This window comes from Penicillium cosmopolitanum, assembly GCF_028827165.1.
Source record: "Penicillium cosmopolitanum strain IBT 29677 chromosome Unknown utg000009l:1.0-9042332.0:1.0-9050551.0, whole genome shotgun sequence".
NCBI classification, from domain to species: domain Eukaryota; kingdom Fungi; phylum Ascomycota; class Eurotiomycetes; order Eurotiales; family Aspergillaceae; genus Penicillium; species Penicillium cosmopolitanum.
This window is the reverse complement of record NW_026622679.1, coordinates 7,195,116-7,209,505: the sequence shown is the minus strand read 5'-3', so window position 1 is coordinate 7,209,505 and position 14,390 is coordinate 7,195,116. Positions and strand designations below refer to the sequence as shown.

The window sequence follows — 14,390 nt, the reverse complement described above, 5'->3', positions numbered from 1 at the left end:
ATTCCATGGCTCATGGACGCCGGATCGCGGAAGAAGAAGCACCTGCGGAGCTAGGCCCTGACAAACCCGACGGGGTAACCATAAATAGACACTAAATGGTAGGCTCCATTCTGTGCACCAAGTAATTGGATAGGCCTCAGTTTACGGAGAAATGCATTGAGGTTGTTCGGTACTTGGGGGCAAGGGGTGAGTCCATTTTCCGGGGAAAGAGGACATTCTCTAGAATAGACAGCTCTAGCATGTCTCTCTCTTTCCATAAATTTTGCTACATTCTCGGGTCAAGCCTAGCTTAAATGCTCATTCCTAGCACCTGTAAAAACTCATAGCTCGCTATTCAACTTCTGGCTTGGGGTTTCAGAGGGGTGAGGAAGTGAGTGCCTGTGTCTTTTTTCCAGCTCTTCATCCGAACGCTGGCCAAGCCGGATTCAAAGACTAACAAATTATTTCACCGGAATTACAGACTAAGTCCTTATATACACTAAGCCGATGGCTCATCTATCACCGTGGCGATGAGCTCGTCCCCTAAATTCAGCACCCACGGCGACTGGAGAGTCGTTTACAGTGACCAGGACGAAAAGGATGAATGGGTGGCAGATGGTAGAAAGACACTTGCCGATACTCTGTCAATACCAAAGTCCATGTGCATTTTGTCCGACTCTAAGACCGAAATACCTACGGTAACGGAACTCGATCCACCAAGACTGAAGCTTCCCCAGCTCGGAAGTGACACCGTCGAGAGAGTGTTTCCAGTGCGCTCGGTCCTTTCTTTTGATTCGACGCCTTCTTCAGCTCTTCAGACTCCATCCATCGAGAAATTGGAAAGCCCAATCTCTCCATTCTCGGAGGGATTTCGAGCAAGTGCACTACTGGATGAGAAACCTAAGGGCCAGTCTTCAGAACAAACTGAAGAAGCCGAGAGTTGGACATGCGGACCTAGGAGGCCGAATCATCTCTCCCAACTGCGAGATCAGAAACACGAGGTTGGAGAATCATCAACATCGACATTGAATCTGCCTATACGCGATGATCCTCGATTTTCAAATGGGACACAGTTCTGCGACCCCAGTGAAACAAGCCATGACGGAAGCTCTGGGTCTCAGTTAAAAACCGATGCCAACACGCGCTTTAAAGACTTGAATCATGAAGGTGGGACCATTCTGAAAACACAGAAGATAGAGAAAGGTATCGAATACCCCAGGGATGGGAATCATGATGATGATGATGATGATGATGATGATGATGATGATGAGTCCATCGGAATTCAAAAATTCGGGGTCATACTTGTCATCTTTGAGCTCGAGGGCAACCTCACTATTCAAGCCGCGAGCAACAACTCGAGAGATGTTATCGGCTATTCACCCGATGACCTGTTCGAAGTACCCTCAATATATAATATACTGCAAGGTCCCTATCATAAAGCATTCTATTCCCATGCAGAAAATGTCCTGGATGATTATTATGACGTGGAAGTTTCCGGGCCCGAGGTTTTCCCACTCTGCATAAGATGTCCCGGAAGCAATGGGAAACGATTTTGGTGCACAATGCATACCAGCAAAGTTTACAAGGACTATATCATTTGCGAGCTCGAGGCAGAGAAGCCTGATTATTCCAACGTCGGATACAGTCCTCTCGAGGGAAGCGAGAATACATACTACCCAGGTGAGCCGATTTTGGCCGAAGAGCCCTGGTTTGCGTCTCCTTCCAGACAGGGAAAACAGGATAGTACGACTTCGGATACAAATACTCTCGACCTGGATGCCGTGAACAGATTGACCCCTGTGATTCAACGAATTTCGAGCTCTCAAACGATGGATGCGTTGATCCACCATGCCGTATCAGGTTTGATGCAATTACTTGAAGTCCATCGCGTAACGATGTATCATTTTGATGGAAACCACAACGGTATCGTGATGGCAGATTCAGTGGATCCCTCCCTTGACATCGAGTCTTTCGAAGGAGTGAGCTTTGACGACAGCACGTTCACCGAAGGTTCTAAAATAAAACATCTTCGGAACACCGTTTGCCTCTCGTACAGTTCCCACAAGGATGAGGCAGAGCTGGCTTACATCTCGTCGACAAACAAAATGGGACTCGACCTTTCTCATTGTTACTTGACAACAAATCCCAGAAGGGTCTTACAGAAGAATAGCCCATCAATAAGTGTCTACATGTCAATTGGGATATACGCTTTTGGGAAGCTGTGGGGGTTGGTATGTTGTCAATCATACGACGCGAAATTCAGGCTCCATCCGCTCCTTCAGAGAGCATCGTGGCTCATGGGTCAGACTATCTCAAGCAACATTGAGCGACTTTCCTACACGTTGCCCATTCAACTGAGTGATAAAAGCACCGACCCATTGAATACAGATCAAATAGGAAAAAGTGAATTATCGAGCGACTTTCTTATTCACTTTGGAGCCGACTATGCTGCAGTATGCATCCTAGGCGAGACTAAGATCCTGGGGAAGCCACCAGACTCGCAAGAAGTTCTGGCCTTGCTTGAATATCTGAGGGCAAAAGATTTACGTACCGTTATCTGGTCAACAGATATTCTGTCTGATTTCGACGATCTAGAATACGCGCCAGGATTTCACCATCTTGCAGGGCTCTTTTACATACCTCTCTCACCTGAAGGGCATGACTTTATTATCTTCTTTCGAACTGAGAACAAGTCATCCCACTCGAGAAGAATTTTGGAACAAAACAGCAGGCAACTGGAAACTCGCCAAGAAGAGTGGCCCGCAGGAGAATTTGGGAAAGCTTCCATCTTAGCCATGATGTACCGCACATTCACGGATATTTGGCAGGAAAAGGAGGCTGCGATGCAAAATGACAAGCTATTGAAACTTCTCCTCGCCAACTCAGCGCATGAATTCAGAACACCTTTGAATGCAATCATCAACTATCTAGAGATTGCTCTAGACGGAAACCTCAGCCAAGAAACGCGAGAGAGTCTTTCCAGGTCACACTCTGCATCCAAGTCTCTCGTTTACATCATCAACGACCTCCTGGACCTCACAAATGCAGAGAATGGACAAAATCTGATAAAAGACGAGGCTTTCAGTCTTTCGGAAACTCTCTGCGAGGCGACCGATATTTTCTGGGAAGAGGCCAGACAGAAACAAGTCGATCTGCAGGTCGTTCAGCATTCAGCCTTACCCCCAGTGCTAGGTGACCAGCGTCGGGTCCGACAAGTCATAACTAACCTAATCAGCAATGCCGTTCGACATACCTCAGTTGGCGCAGTGACAATCGAGTCGTGTATACTTTCGGATCCCTGCTGCGAACCAGGTCACATTGCTATAGAAGTCGCCATTCATGACACCGGCTCCGGAATGCCACAGGAATCCGTGGAGACTCTGTTCTGCCAGCTCGAGCAGGTTTCTAGCAAAGGCGACATGGAGAGTTCCGCCTCATGTGGGAAAGCCCCAGGTACTGCTCCATTGGAAAAGGAGAGTGTTCTTGGACTGGGACTGGCGTTGGTGGCACGAATCGTGCGAAACATGAATGGACAGCTCAGTTTGAAGTCGGAGGAAGGCAGTGGGAGCTGCTTCAAAATACGGCTCAAATTTCCGTTGCCAGAGCACGAAGATGCTTTTCGGTCATCAGACGGAAAATCCGATGAGAAACAAGAGACGTCGGCGTTCTGCGACAACAGGCAGCCTCAAAATAAGCAGGACGAAGAGGTCGAGGAAAATGCAGATCCATTATCATGTCGTTGCGGCGACGATGTGTCAAATATAGAGGAGCTAGGTCAGCAGAACGGCTCACTTGTTGATGTTGGCGTCGCCTTGAAGTGTGGAGAGTCAAGAAGCATTGCACTTTCGTCCTCGCAGCAATCCACCATCGAGTTCACAGCCGGCCCGCATCCAGCTTCGAACGCAGATTCGAAAACAGCGAGAATGAATATTCTAGTTGCAGAGGATGATCCTATAAACAGCACCATAGTACGGAAACGTCTTGAGAAATTTGGATACTCCGTCCGAATGACGGGAAATGGCAAGGAGTGCGCTTCTGTTCTTCAAGAGAACATTCACGCATTCGATGCAGTGCTGATGGATCTGCAAGTAAGTAACAATAGCCACTATTATCATTTAGCAAACTGACAAAAGACGAAGATGCCTATCATTGACGGTTCGAGTGCTACCAAGATGATTCGCGAGCACGAGCTCGAGTTATCATCAGCGCAGTCGACCTTGGCCTATGGCAATGACTGTATCCCTATTTTCGCCGTCTCAGCTTCACTGGTGGAACGAGACAGGCAGGCTTATATCGACAGCGGCTTCGTCGGATGGATCATGAAGCCGATTGATTTCCAAAGGGTCCATGTTCTTTTGAACGGAGTGTCCAGTGTCGAAGCGAGGAACAGTTGCGTCTACCGACCTGGAATGTGGGAACAAGGTGGATGGTTTGAAAGACATGATGCAGACGAGCCTACACACAAGAAATGAAGGGGAATTGGTGACAATGTTCATAAATGCGGATGATTGAATTCAAGGGGTATGTTGATCTAAAATGTATATGAACATGTTCAAGCAATGCAATGGTAAGAAAAGAAAATGCAAGATCCACCCCACGGGCGTAAGTGGAGGTGAAAGCGAAAATCAGTAGTATTCCGGCAGTCCAGAGAAGTCAGGCACATCATCTCCGCACTTGAAGGAAGGCGAATATGCTTTTTTGGGCATGAAACCATTCTTCCAGGCTGTGCGGTAACTCCACTGCGCGGCCGACTCGGTACGCCATGTCCAATAGAACCAGCCTTGCGCAGTCTCGAAAGCAGACATCTGGGCCTCGGCGTACATTTGAAGCCACTGTTTGTACTTGTCTGAATAGTCCGAAACATCGGCATTGGCACCTGAACAGCTACAGGTCGTTCCCGAATCGGCCGTGGGACAGTATGCAGTTGAGTCGTCGGTGGCATAGGTACCTTCCCAGCGGGTACCACGACCGACATTATTCACATATTTTGCGCAGTCGGTGTCTGCTTGAGACCATTCGCCGGATATAGTCGGACCCCATCTATTTTGCCAAAGTTATTAACGTGAGATCATAGAGAAGATAATGAATATCACTTACCCTGAACTGGTGCTGTTGATATCCTGGAGCATGCTATACCAGCTGTTGCAAATAATTTCCACTTTGGCTGTGTGATTGAGGACGATCTCGCCGGTATTAAAGGTAGTATACTGGTGAGTGTCCAGGTACATATTATCCGGGCGGTCTTTGAACATATTATCCCACTTGTCAAGGTTTAAAAACCCATCGTGAAGAACGACAGTGGCATCGATGCCATTTTTGCGCACGAGTTTTGTTGCTTCTTGTGTCCAGTTGAGGACCTTCTCAGTCGGAATAGAAAGCATCAAAGGCTCATTAACCAAACCATAAATCGTCACAACATTCTTGTATCGATCCTGCGCGAAGAATTGAGAGAGCTGATCGTGAATGTCGAGAGATCGCTGTCGATTCAAGTCGCCATCGTCTCCCATCAGCCATCCTACACTGCCTTGATGACCGCTATGGTTCCAGCCGTTTTGACTTCCTGGAATCCCATGGAGATCAAGATTGACACGTAGCCCATACTTGCGACAATATTCGATCGCACGGAGAAGATAACGCCAGGCAATTTTTGGAACGTAGGGATCGCCATCATATGTAGTCACTGCCCAGTAGGAGTACTGGATGCGTACATGGTCCAACCCGGCCTCTTGGATCTCAGCAAAGTCCGATTCGGAGAGAAAGTTTGCATAATGCTTTTCGATGGTATCAGCTGCGGACGAGCCGAGCTTCTTGGTCAGCGTCCACTCATCAATTATACTGTCAGTGCTGGAGTAGCCTGAGAATAGAGATGGCGTAATGAAGGGCTCAATTGAAAGCCATCCACCAAGATTAACGCCGCGGATGGGCTGGGAGCCGTATGGAAACTTTTCGTTGAGCGGAGGAACATTGTCGTTGGCTCTTGTAGAATCATCCCACGTCGAGTTTAGGCCCATGAGATGAAGGCCCCCGACAGTGGCATTGGTGAAAGTCACGTTGAAGCCGTTAGTATCATACCAAGTAAAGGGATCAAGCACCGTTCCTTTTGCATAGGCCTAGATTGGAAGATAAGTTAGTATATTTTGACATCGAAGACACGCCAGAGAGGACTCACCGGGATGCTATCACGACTGATACCATCGAGATTGGAATTGGATGGACTCGAGGAACCAGACGAACCGCCGCCACTGCCAGAGTCGCTACTTTTGTTCTTCGATACTGTGACAGCTACCGGGATGATGATAACAAGGAGCAAAATGACCAGCATGACAGCACCGACAATAATGCGCGTTTTCTTAGACCAATTGGCCCAGAATTTCCAGCGTGGTTGCCGATTGTCATCTTGGAAGCTATCATCCCAGCTGGCCTCATCCTTCCAGTGATCTTCCATAGCAGCACCACCACCTCCACGCCGACGCATCTTCATCTCAGGACTTCGGCCTTCCTCCAAGTATGAGCCAGACACGATCCTGGTACCAGATTTGTGTCTTGACCTGTCGACGATATCATCACCTAGAGTAGCAGCCCCCGCGGCACCAGCAGCACCAGCACCAGCCACAGCAGCTTTCTTCTTTTGTCGACGACGCTCTCGTTTAGCTTCGTCTTTATCTCGAGTCCGCTCTGCTTGATCCGCATCTTGGTTCTCCGTTGCCAATCTGGCCAACGCATCAGCACTCAGTAGATGTGAGGCACTGCTCGTCGATTCGGTACTTTGATGCCTTCTTGACTTGGACGCAGCAGCAGCAACAGCAGCAGCCTCCATACTCCTTTCCCTCTCCCTTTCCTTCTCTCTATGCCTCTCTCTTCGCCTCTGCCGCCTCGCTTCAGCATCAGTATCAGCATCCCTCTCCCTGTCAACATCATCGCCTCTAGACCGGTATCTCCTCTCCCTAACATCTCTCGCAGGGCTCCGACTATCATCCTCATATCGTCCCCTCCTATAACCCTCCCGATCCCTTTCTCGATCCCGCTTCTTAACCGGTGACGTAGCAGGCGACTCCTTCGCCTTGGACATCTCTCTCTCCCTCCTGCGCTCCTCAACAGCCTCATTGTAAGCCCGTTCTTCCTCGCGCAGTCGTCGTCTCTCCCTGCGCTCCCTCCTCTCCCGTCTGCGCTCTTCATCCTCGCTCCCTCCATCTCTATTCCGTCCTGCCCCCGCATCGTGCGACTCGTAGCCCGACTCCTGGCCGCGAAATCGATACTTGCCCCGCGCTCCAGGACTGGAGATATCCCCCTCATCGTCCCGGCCGCGGGTGTACTCCCGGTCCCGATCGCGTTCTCGTCGGGACTCGCGTGCGCGGTCGCGTGAGCCGTACCGGTCACGGCTGCGTGAGTGGTCGGGCATCGGGTTCGTGGAATGTTGATCGTTCGGAGACCAGGTATGTATGTGGACTATTCGGCTAGCCGATCGGCGATCGTATTTGGTAGGTCCTTCTTAGAGAATTCAGGGGTGTGGAAGGTGTGGAATGTCGTTCTGAGAATGTCTTATTTTGTCCCCGCGAAACGTGTTGGCGTGACCTTGGCTCTTGGCTTGATGTGGCCGGGGCCCTATGTCTGCGGATCGGGGGGGTTATGGGAAGGAATTGGTCGGGATTGGAATTGGAATTGGAATTTAGAGAAATGGACCGGCCATTCCTTGGGTTCTTCTTCAGATTGGACTGAATTTGGGTTGGGTGTGTTGAGTAGACGAAGGGGACTCGGAGGGGGGATGGATGCGCTTGTGGATGAATCTCGGAGTTTTTGTTGTTTAGGTTTTGCCGCATGCGCGTTAGTTTGGAAGGCCGCGCATACACACCGGGTAATACTCTGATGACTGGCGGTTGCTCGATGCTAGCTACTCGTAAATTGAGGGATGACTTTTTGATCTAAACTTGATTCTTGGTTGTGGATTGTGTCTTATCTTTGGATCTAGGTGGAGTCTGCGACTTCGCTGTTGCGGAGCAACGAATTGGTTCAGCCTGATGGCCGATAATCGTAAATCGAGTGACGTAATGAAGTAGTGAAGTGTAATTAATGAGAAGACCAGCTTGAACTATTTGATTTTCTATCTCCATTTGTATATGGTAGCATCTTGCAATGTGCCTTCTGTTGGATTCCAGATGGCTGAACAGACATTAAATACACCAGTCCTCCCTCAAATGCAACGAGCGCCAGTCTCTCTCTAGGCCAACACTATAAACTGTCATGATCAATCAGGGTATGCGAACTCCAACAAAAATACAAGATCCAAGGATAGGAACACATAAAAATAACGTATGAAAACAGATGTCAGTGCAGACAGCCTACCGAATGACCTATGAGAAGGTCCATTGGTACAAACTTGATGTAGGAAAGAAGGCAGGAAAGAAAACATCGGAAGAAAGGAAAGAGGAAAGAATATAAGATTGTCGCTGAGCCCGGGGAATCTAGAAGAACGAAAAATGGGTGCCACTGGCAACCCTTGCTGCAAATCGTTGCAGAAGATGTTATGGGACCCCATGGGGTCTCTGGTCATGACCTAGATATGGGGCCCTGAGAGTTGCTGTACAGGGATAACCGAGTTGGCCTCGCGTCTTCCAGGCCAAAAAAGTGAAGCGGTGGAACGGGCGTAGCAGTACTGCTGGCTTGAACCAGGCATGAGAATGAGGGCGCGGAATGGCTGGGCCAACCACGGACCAAGGTTATCACACGGAGAGGAAGCCACGCCGGGCCTTGTTCTGGGGGGAAAGCAACCAATACCACGATCACACATGTCTGTTCGGAAAACCAGTGTTCGCTGACACGCAGTGATCGTGTACTATTGCCAGAAGAAGCGCCTTAGCTGCTGATGATCTGTCGAGCTCCTTCTTTGCCCAGCACACCCGGTTCGGTGGGCTTGGGGCTACGGTCACGGCCCTTTTTCCGACTAAGGAAGGAGAGCATGCCGCTGTTTGAACTTTTTCCCTTGCTGTCGCCTTCGAGTCCTTCTGCAGGAAGCGAGCTGTGATTGGAAAGCTCACTCCAGCTTCCAGCCTCGTCCAGAACCATTTGCACACCTCCTCCTTTGCTTGGTTTCCTTATGGCTCCGCGCGGCCGAGCTTGAGGTAATGGGCGATGGAAGGATGGAGTAGTGGGGGGGGGGGAGGCTGATGCCCGAGTCGACGGAGAAGGAGGCGGGTAGGGAGAGGTCGGGTCATTTGGATCGAGATTCTCGCTCACTGTGGTCAGGTTCTCATTATGAGGCAACGGGGGCAATGGCGCTTCATGCTGCGGGCGGGGCATAGAGGATTCAGGATGCGAGGGATGGCGGGCGTGAACGGTTGTGGTCGCAGTGGCGATGGGAAGAATATCTTCGGGGTTCCTATTGACGAAAGATATAAGCAAAAGTGTCGCTGATGTGTATCAGCTAGGAGTACTTACGTTGCAGCCGCGATCGCGTCGGCAGCATTCCCTTGGAAGTTGACGAGAGTATAGTCGAAAGGCTCAAACATAGTCTCTATCAACCGATGCAGCTCATCCTCTCGAATTTCCTTCGCAGTGGCGTCCTCACGAAGCTCCGCCCGAGGCTTCTGTCGCCGAGCTCGAGCCTCCAAGGGTGCCTCTTCTAAGAGCAGTTCCTCCAAATCGTACGTCGCGTCGAAATTTGTCTTGTCGCTGGAGGGCCGGAAAACAGGAGGAATCTCCTTTCGCTCGAGGGCAGCGAAATCAATATCGGCGAAGAACATATGGGAGGTGAAGGTTTCGAATCCGATAGCACCAATTCGACGACTCCGGTCGCGTTCCATCAATGATCCCAAGGCACGTAAACAGGGAACCGATACGGCGGGGTTGGTGACATAGTACTTCGGTTGGGCTTTCTTGATATTTTCACTCAGAGTATCTTGGCTTCGGCCTTCGAATGGTCGCTAGTGATGGGGAAAAAGATTAGATCGGCCACAATGGTAGGTGGGAACTTGCATACCTTGTTGTAGATACATTCATAGAATGTGACACCCAGAGACCACCAATCGACTTCAAAGTAGTACCCACTACCCTCGTACACCTCTGGGGCGAGATACGCCAGGGTTCCAGACTTGCTTGTAAGAGGCTTGCCCGGTCGAAAGTCCGACGCGACATTCTGGGTTGAACGAAGTCAGTTGCCGTTCCCGCGTGGTACACTGAGGTAAAGGGGAGGGGGTAGAATATAAGTATTAAACATACAAAGTCAGCCAAGTGGACATGTCCTTCAGAGTCCAAGAGCACGTTGTCTGGCTTCAGGTCTCGGTGAATGATGCCCTGCGAATGGATATACTTCAAGGCACAACCAAGCTCGGCCATCCAGAACCGTACGGCCTCTTCCGTAAAACATTTCCGCGAGATATGAAATCGAAGATCACCGCCATTCATGAGGTCAACCACAATATATCTATTCTGCGATTAGCAACCAGACTCTGGATATTTCGACTTGGCGACTCACATGTATTCCATATCTTGGAAACTGTAGCGCAAGTTACAAAGAAATGGGTGATTCAGATGCTCCAGCATTCTTCGTTCACGAATGATATTTCGTACACTCTCCGAACGAACCACTATTTTCGCAATCAGTCGAGCTCCAGCGAATTCGCGGGATGAGATAGAGATAATTGAACGCACCTTCCTCTTTACGAATATACTTGAGCGCAAATGTCAAGCCGGTGTCTTTGCGCTCGACAATGCGGACCTTTCCAAAGGCACCCTTTCCGACAACGCGGAGGAGGCGGAAGTGGTTAAGGTTAACTAGATGAGCATGTTAGCACATGCTAAACACGGTGCCGAGAAAGGGCCGAAGCATCGGTGGGATAGGTGTCAACTTACCCGCATCATTACAAGCCACTGGCTTTCCCTGAGAATTTCCCATGGTGATGGGATTCGGGCAATGACTGAAGAGTGATTATTGCAAGATAAAGCTTCCTGGCCACATCACACTTGTCCAAGGGCTCGAAAACGGATCGTTCGCGTCGGGTAGGACCGTTGAAGGAACAACGGAATGAAAAGGAAAAATTGGATGGTAACTATGGGGCGTGAATCACGATTTCCATAGGAGAAGATGGTGTCCCGCAGTTGGTTTGGTATATGTTCGCAGGGTTCGCAGGGCGCGCGCGGGGGGGGGGGACGGAGGGGGATCCAATGACGTTGGGCGGAGATACGACGGGGTGAGAACGAAGAGTCGGACCTCAAGTCAAAGGTCGAGGAGGTGATGCGGAATCGATGGATGAAATGTAACCAGCAAAAGGATACCTCCCAAGCGAAAAAAGGAGACTTGGAGAGAGCAGTAGCGGAACTAAGTATATTCAAGGAAAAAGGACCAAGGTCCGAGAGCGACGAGAGACCTGAGCGGCAGCCGTTGAGATTAACGGGAGGAGATGGAAGTAAAGGCTGGGAGAGTGAAACCGGACGAATTGGTATTCCAGCAACAAAGTGTCTCTTCTTGTCTCTGACACTGACACTGACACTGACACTGTTTCTCTCGGTCTCTCTCTCTCTGCAAGTTTGCGGAGGGATGAAAGCAAAAGGGGAGCGAGCGGTCAAGTGGAAAGGTGGCAGAACGACCAATCACGCGGATTTGCAGGAACAAAAAGGAAAAAAAGGAAAAAGGGAAAGTTGAAAGGAGAAAAGGGGAAGGCACCGGGCGATCCCTACGAATTTCAGTTTAGTTTGCTTTCTCTGTACTCCGTACTTTCTCTTCCCTCCCTCCCCTGCAAGTCCTTTTCAGAGATGCAGCCTGCAGATGCAGATGCAGATGCAGATGCAGATGCGCAGATGCCGCAACGGAGTACGGAGTACGGAGTACAGTGCTCTCTTTTTGATCTCTTGTTTTTTTATTGATTGATTGCGTCTAGAGATCGGACATTTGTCCCCCTTCGTCCTCCAGCGGACTTCCCTGCGGCCCACACTCTAGATCGCTACAGGCTCCCAGACTAATGCAGAGTACAGTCGATACTGCAGAAACTGACCTGTCCGGCCATCGATGAATTGCCTTTAATCCATAGCGGGACGTTGGTGGATCGAAGGATCGAAGGCTAGTTCCTGCACCTATGAGTAAAAAGGATGCCACACAGCTTCCTTCTCTCGACTCATCACACTCCCAATTGAACCAACTAGCATTCGCTACTCCGTACTTCGTACCGGTACCTGCATCCTGTGTGATCGGTCAATCTCCTGCCTTGCCACGCGAGGTTATACTTTTTATGCTTACGTCTCTTGCTTTCTCGTGGCCGCCACGTTGCTGACCGCCCCCATGGCTCATCGCTGTCTTGGTCGTACAGCAACGGTCATGGAACACCTGTCGAACATTCGCTCCAGCCCCAGGTTAGGGCACATATGTATGCTCAATCTAAGGAGTATCTCACCCACAGATCGATAGGATCCTTCCGAGATCTAAGGTTGTCTCCGAAGAGACCAGATCAGACCTTTCTTGATATCTATGTATCGTATTCATCATATTCAATATTCTACGAGTTATCTACTCTCTTTCCCCCGAAGTGGACCTACGCTCCGCTGAATCGTTCAATCTGTGTCACTCCATGTACCAGCTACTCATCCTGGCAGAGAACCGGTTCTTGGCAGAGGCCCATTAAAGTTATGAGACCGTCCACATCGGGCTCCACTGGGGGTAGGGGCGGGCGACTATCGCCATAATCCTCGTTAGAGGGGCGTTTCATCTGTCTCTTGACAAAGAAAAGGTGGCTCGCGCTACAAACCGGACGGTTTCACCCTTTCCTGAGCGGGCCCTCCTTTCATTCGGCTTATTTTTCCTCCTTCCCTACCCGAGTCAGGGGCCATTGCTTCCGATGGCTGTCAGACGCTGGTTGGGTACGATGCTTGAAGTCAACCCAACTTCCGATCAAAGAAACCGACCGGGTCAGCAGGAGGCTTTCCATTGCCGATCCACGCCTAGAACTTGTATCGGCCTTTCAACAAAGAAGGCAAAAAAGTACCCTCTGTCCCATCCTTGCCACCGCAATCTTCCTGGCCCCCTCCCTGCCACTGTCTGGCCCACTGATCTTCCGTTCGTGGAGCTATATTGAGGTTAGGTGGATATAGATGATGTCGCATAAGCATGTAGCCAAAAGGATTAGTAGCCGTTGATCTTAATTCGCCTAAATAGTCCAATACGAGCTTTTTAAGATGAGCCGATACGAGCTGGGCTTTGATGGGTGGGCCTCGCACCCGCACTGAATGGGGCGGACGCTCGGGCTTCCCCGAATTTCCGCTTTGTTCGATGCAAGTCATGGCGAGGAAGAATTATCTTCGGAGCTATCATGTGTAATCTATTCTTTCTCAACGAAAGTAAAAACTATTATGCCGAGAGTATCTATGTATGTAAATCGCGTAAATGTAGTGTTTTTCCAACTCGTTAATTCAATTTACAAAACAATGTCAACATACATAATATTGTCCACTAACTAGTCAGCACTCAAACATCCAAATAAAAATAGCAAGGTCAATCGTTCAAAAATAAAATCAACGCCAAAGGCAAAATATCTTCTCCGCAAGAGCCTCTTCAAATCGTGCCTGTGGAGCTTCGGTTTCGAACGCGATGTGTCTAACATCAGCATCCCCACCTGCGTGCACATGCTTGAGGATTAAAAGATTAGCTGCCAGTCTGGCCTCGTGGGTCACGGATTCATTCTGTGGTGGCTGTCGGCTCGAGATCTCAGCTAGCATATGAAGACAACGAGCGTGTTCCATGGGCATCTCATCTTGGTAGATACGTGTGATGCGAGCTGTAGAATCAATGTATGTTCTGAGAAATCCAAGTTAGTAATAGAAAATAGATCCTGAAATGGCATTCTTACCTGGCCTGTTGTAGGTTTCCCAATTCCTTCTCACACAAAGCAAGATAGTATAGATATGAAGCATGGAACTGCGAGAATTCCTGCAAAGGGTATTTCCTTATACAGTTTTGTGCAGTCAACAGCTTCTCTTTCGCATCTGCGAAATTCTTTTCGCGAATCCGTAGCTTGGCAAGATGGAAATTCACACTAAGAGACATGTTAAATTATATCTTGAGGTGGATGTAGCTGATACTAGTGGTCTTACAATTCCGTTTTGCTTGTAGCTTCCGGGCCATATTGATACTCTGGTTTGATGTGTTCATGTGCCGCCTCGAGGAGCGGTTTTGCCGAATCTAGATCATTGAGTAACAAACAGGCCCAGCCTTCTTGGGCCATCAGAATTGGAGGCAACGGCAGACTATCACGGCTTGTACCCGGGGAACGGAAGCATTTTCCCTCCAGGCATCACTTACTCTCCAAAACCATTCAAGGCCCTTTGAATAATTTCCCGTCGAGATATAAGACAGGGCCATGAGGTAGCTCGATCCCTCGGATACCCGAGCTTCTTGGGACAGAGTCCAGCCATAAACATCGTGTATTTTG

At 49.5% G+C, this 14,390-nt stretch overlaps 3 protein-coding genes across 3 annotated transcripts; 1 reads left to right on the top strand and 2 right to left on the bottom strand.

The window, feature by feature from the left end:
* Positions 1–509: 509 nt before the first annotated feature.
* N7509_010776 (hybrid sensor histidine kinase/response regulator) lies at positions 510–4,451 on the top strand (the record flags this gene model as incomplete). Its single annotated transcript, XM_056635413.1, has 2 exons — positions 510–4,067; positions 4,119–4,451. 2 exons carry the CDS (start codon positions 510–512, stop codon positions 4,449–4,451), a joined length of 3,891 nt encoding a protein of 1,296 aa, XP_056486033.1.
* Positions 4,452–4,604: 153 nt separating this feature from the next.
* exg2 (putative exo-beta-1,3-glucanase) lies at positions 4,605–7,378 on the bottom strand (the record flags this gene model as incomplete). The annotated part of the gene is made up of 3 exons (XM_056635412.1): positions 4,605–5,019; positions 5,077–6,089; positions 6,149–7,378. The coding sequence occupies 3 exons, from the start codon at positions 7,376–7,378 to the stop codon at positions 4,605–4,607; spliced, it is 2,658 nt and encodes an 885-aa protein (XP_056486032.1).
* A 1,451-nt stretch (positions 7,379–8,829) lies between these two features.
* N7509_010774 (serine/threonine-protein kinase) lies at positions 8,830–10,867 on the bottom strand (the record flags this gene model as incomplete). Its single annotated transcript, XM_056635411.1, has 7 exons — positions 8,830–9,352; positions 9,412–9,896; positions 9,953–10,108; positions 10,192–10,396; positions 10,448–10,559; positions 10,624–10,746; positions 10,825–10,867. 7 exons carry the CDS (start codon positions 10,865–10,867, stop codon positions 8,830–8,832), a joined length of 1,647 nt encoding a protein of 548 aa, XP_056486031.1.
* Between the last annotated feature and the right edge of the window lie 3,523 nt (positions 10,868–14,390).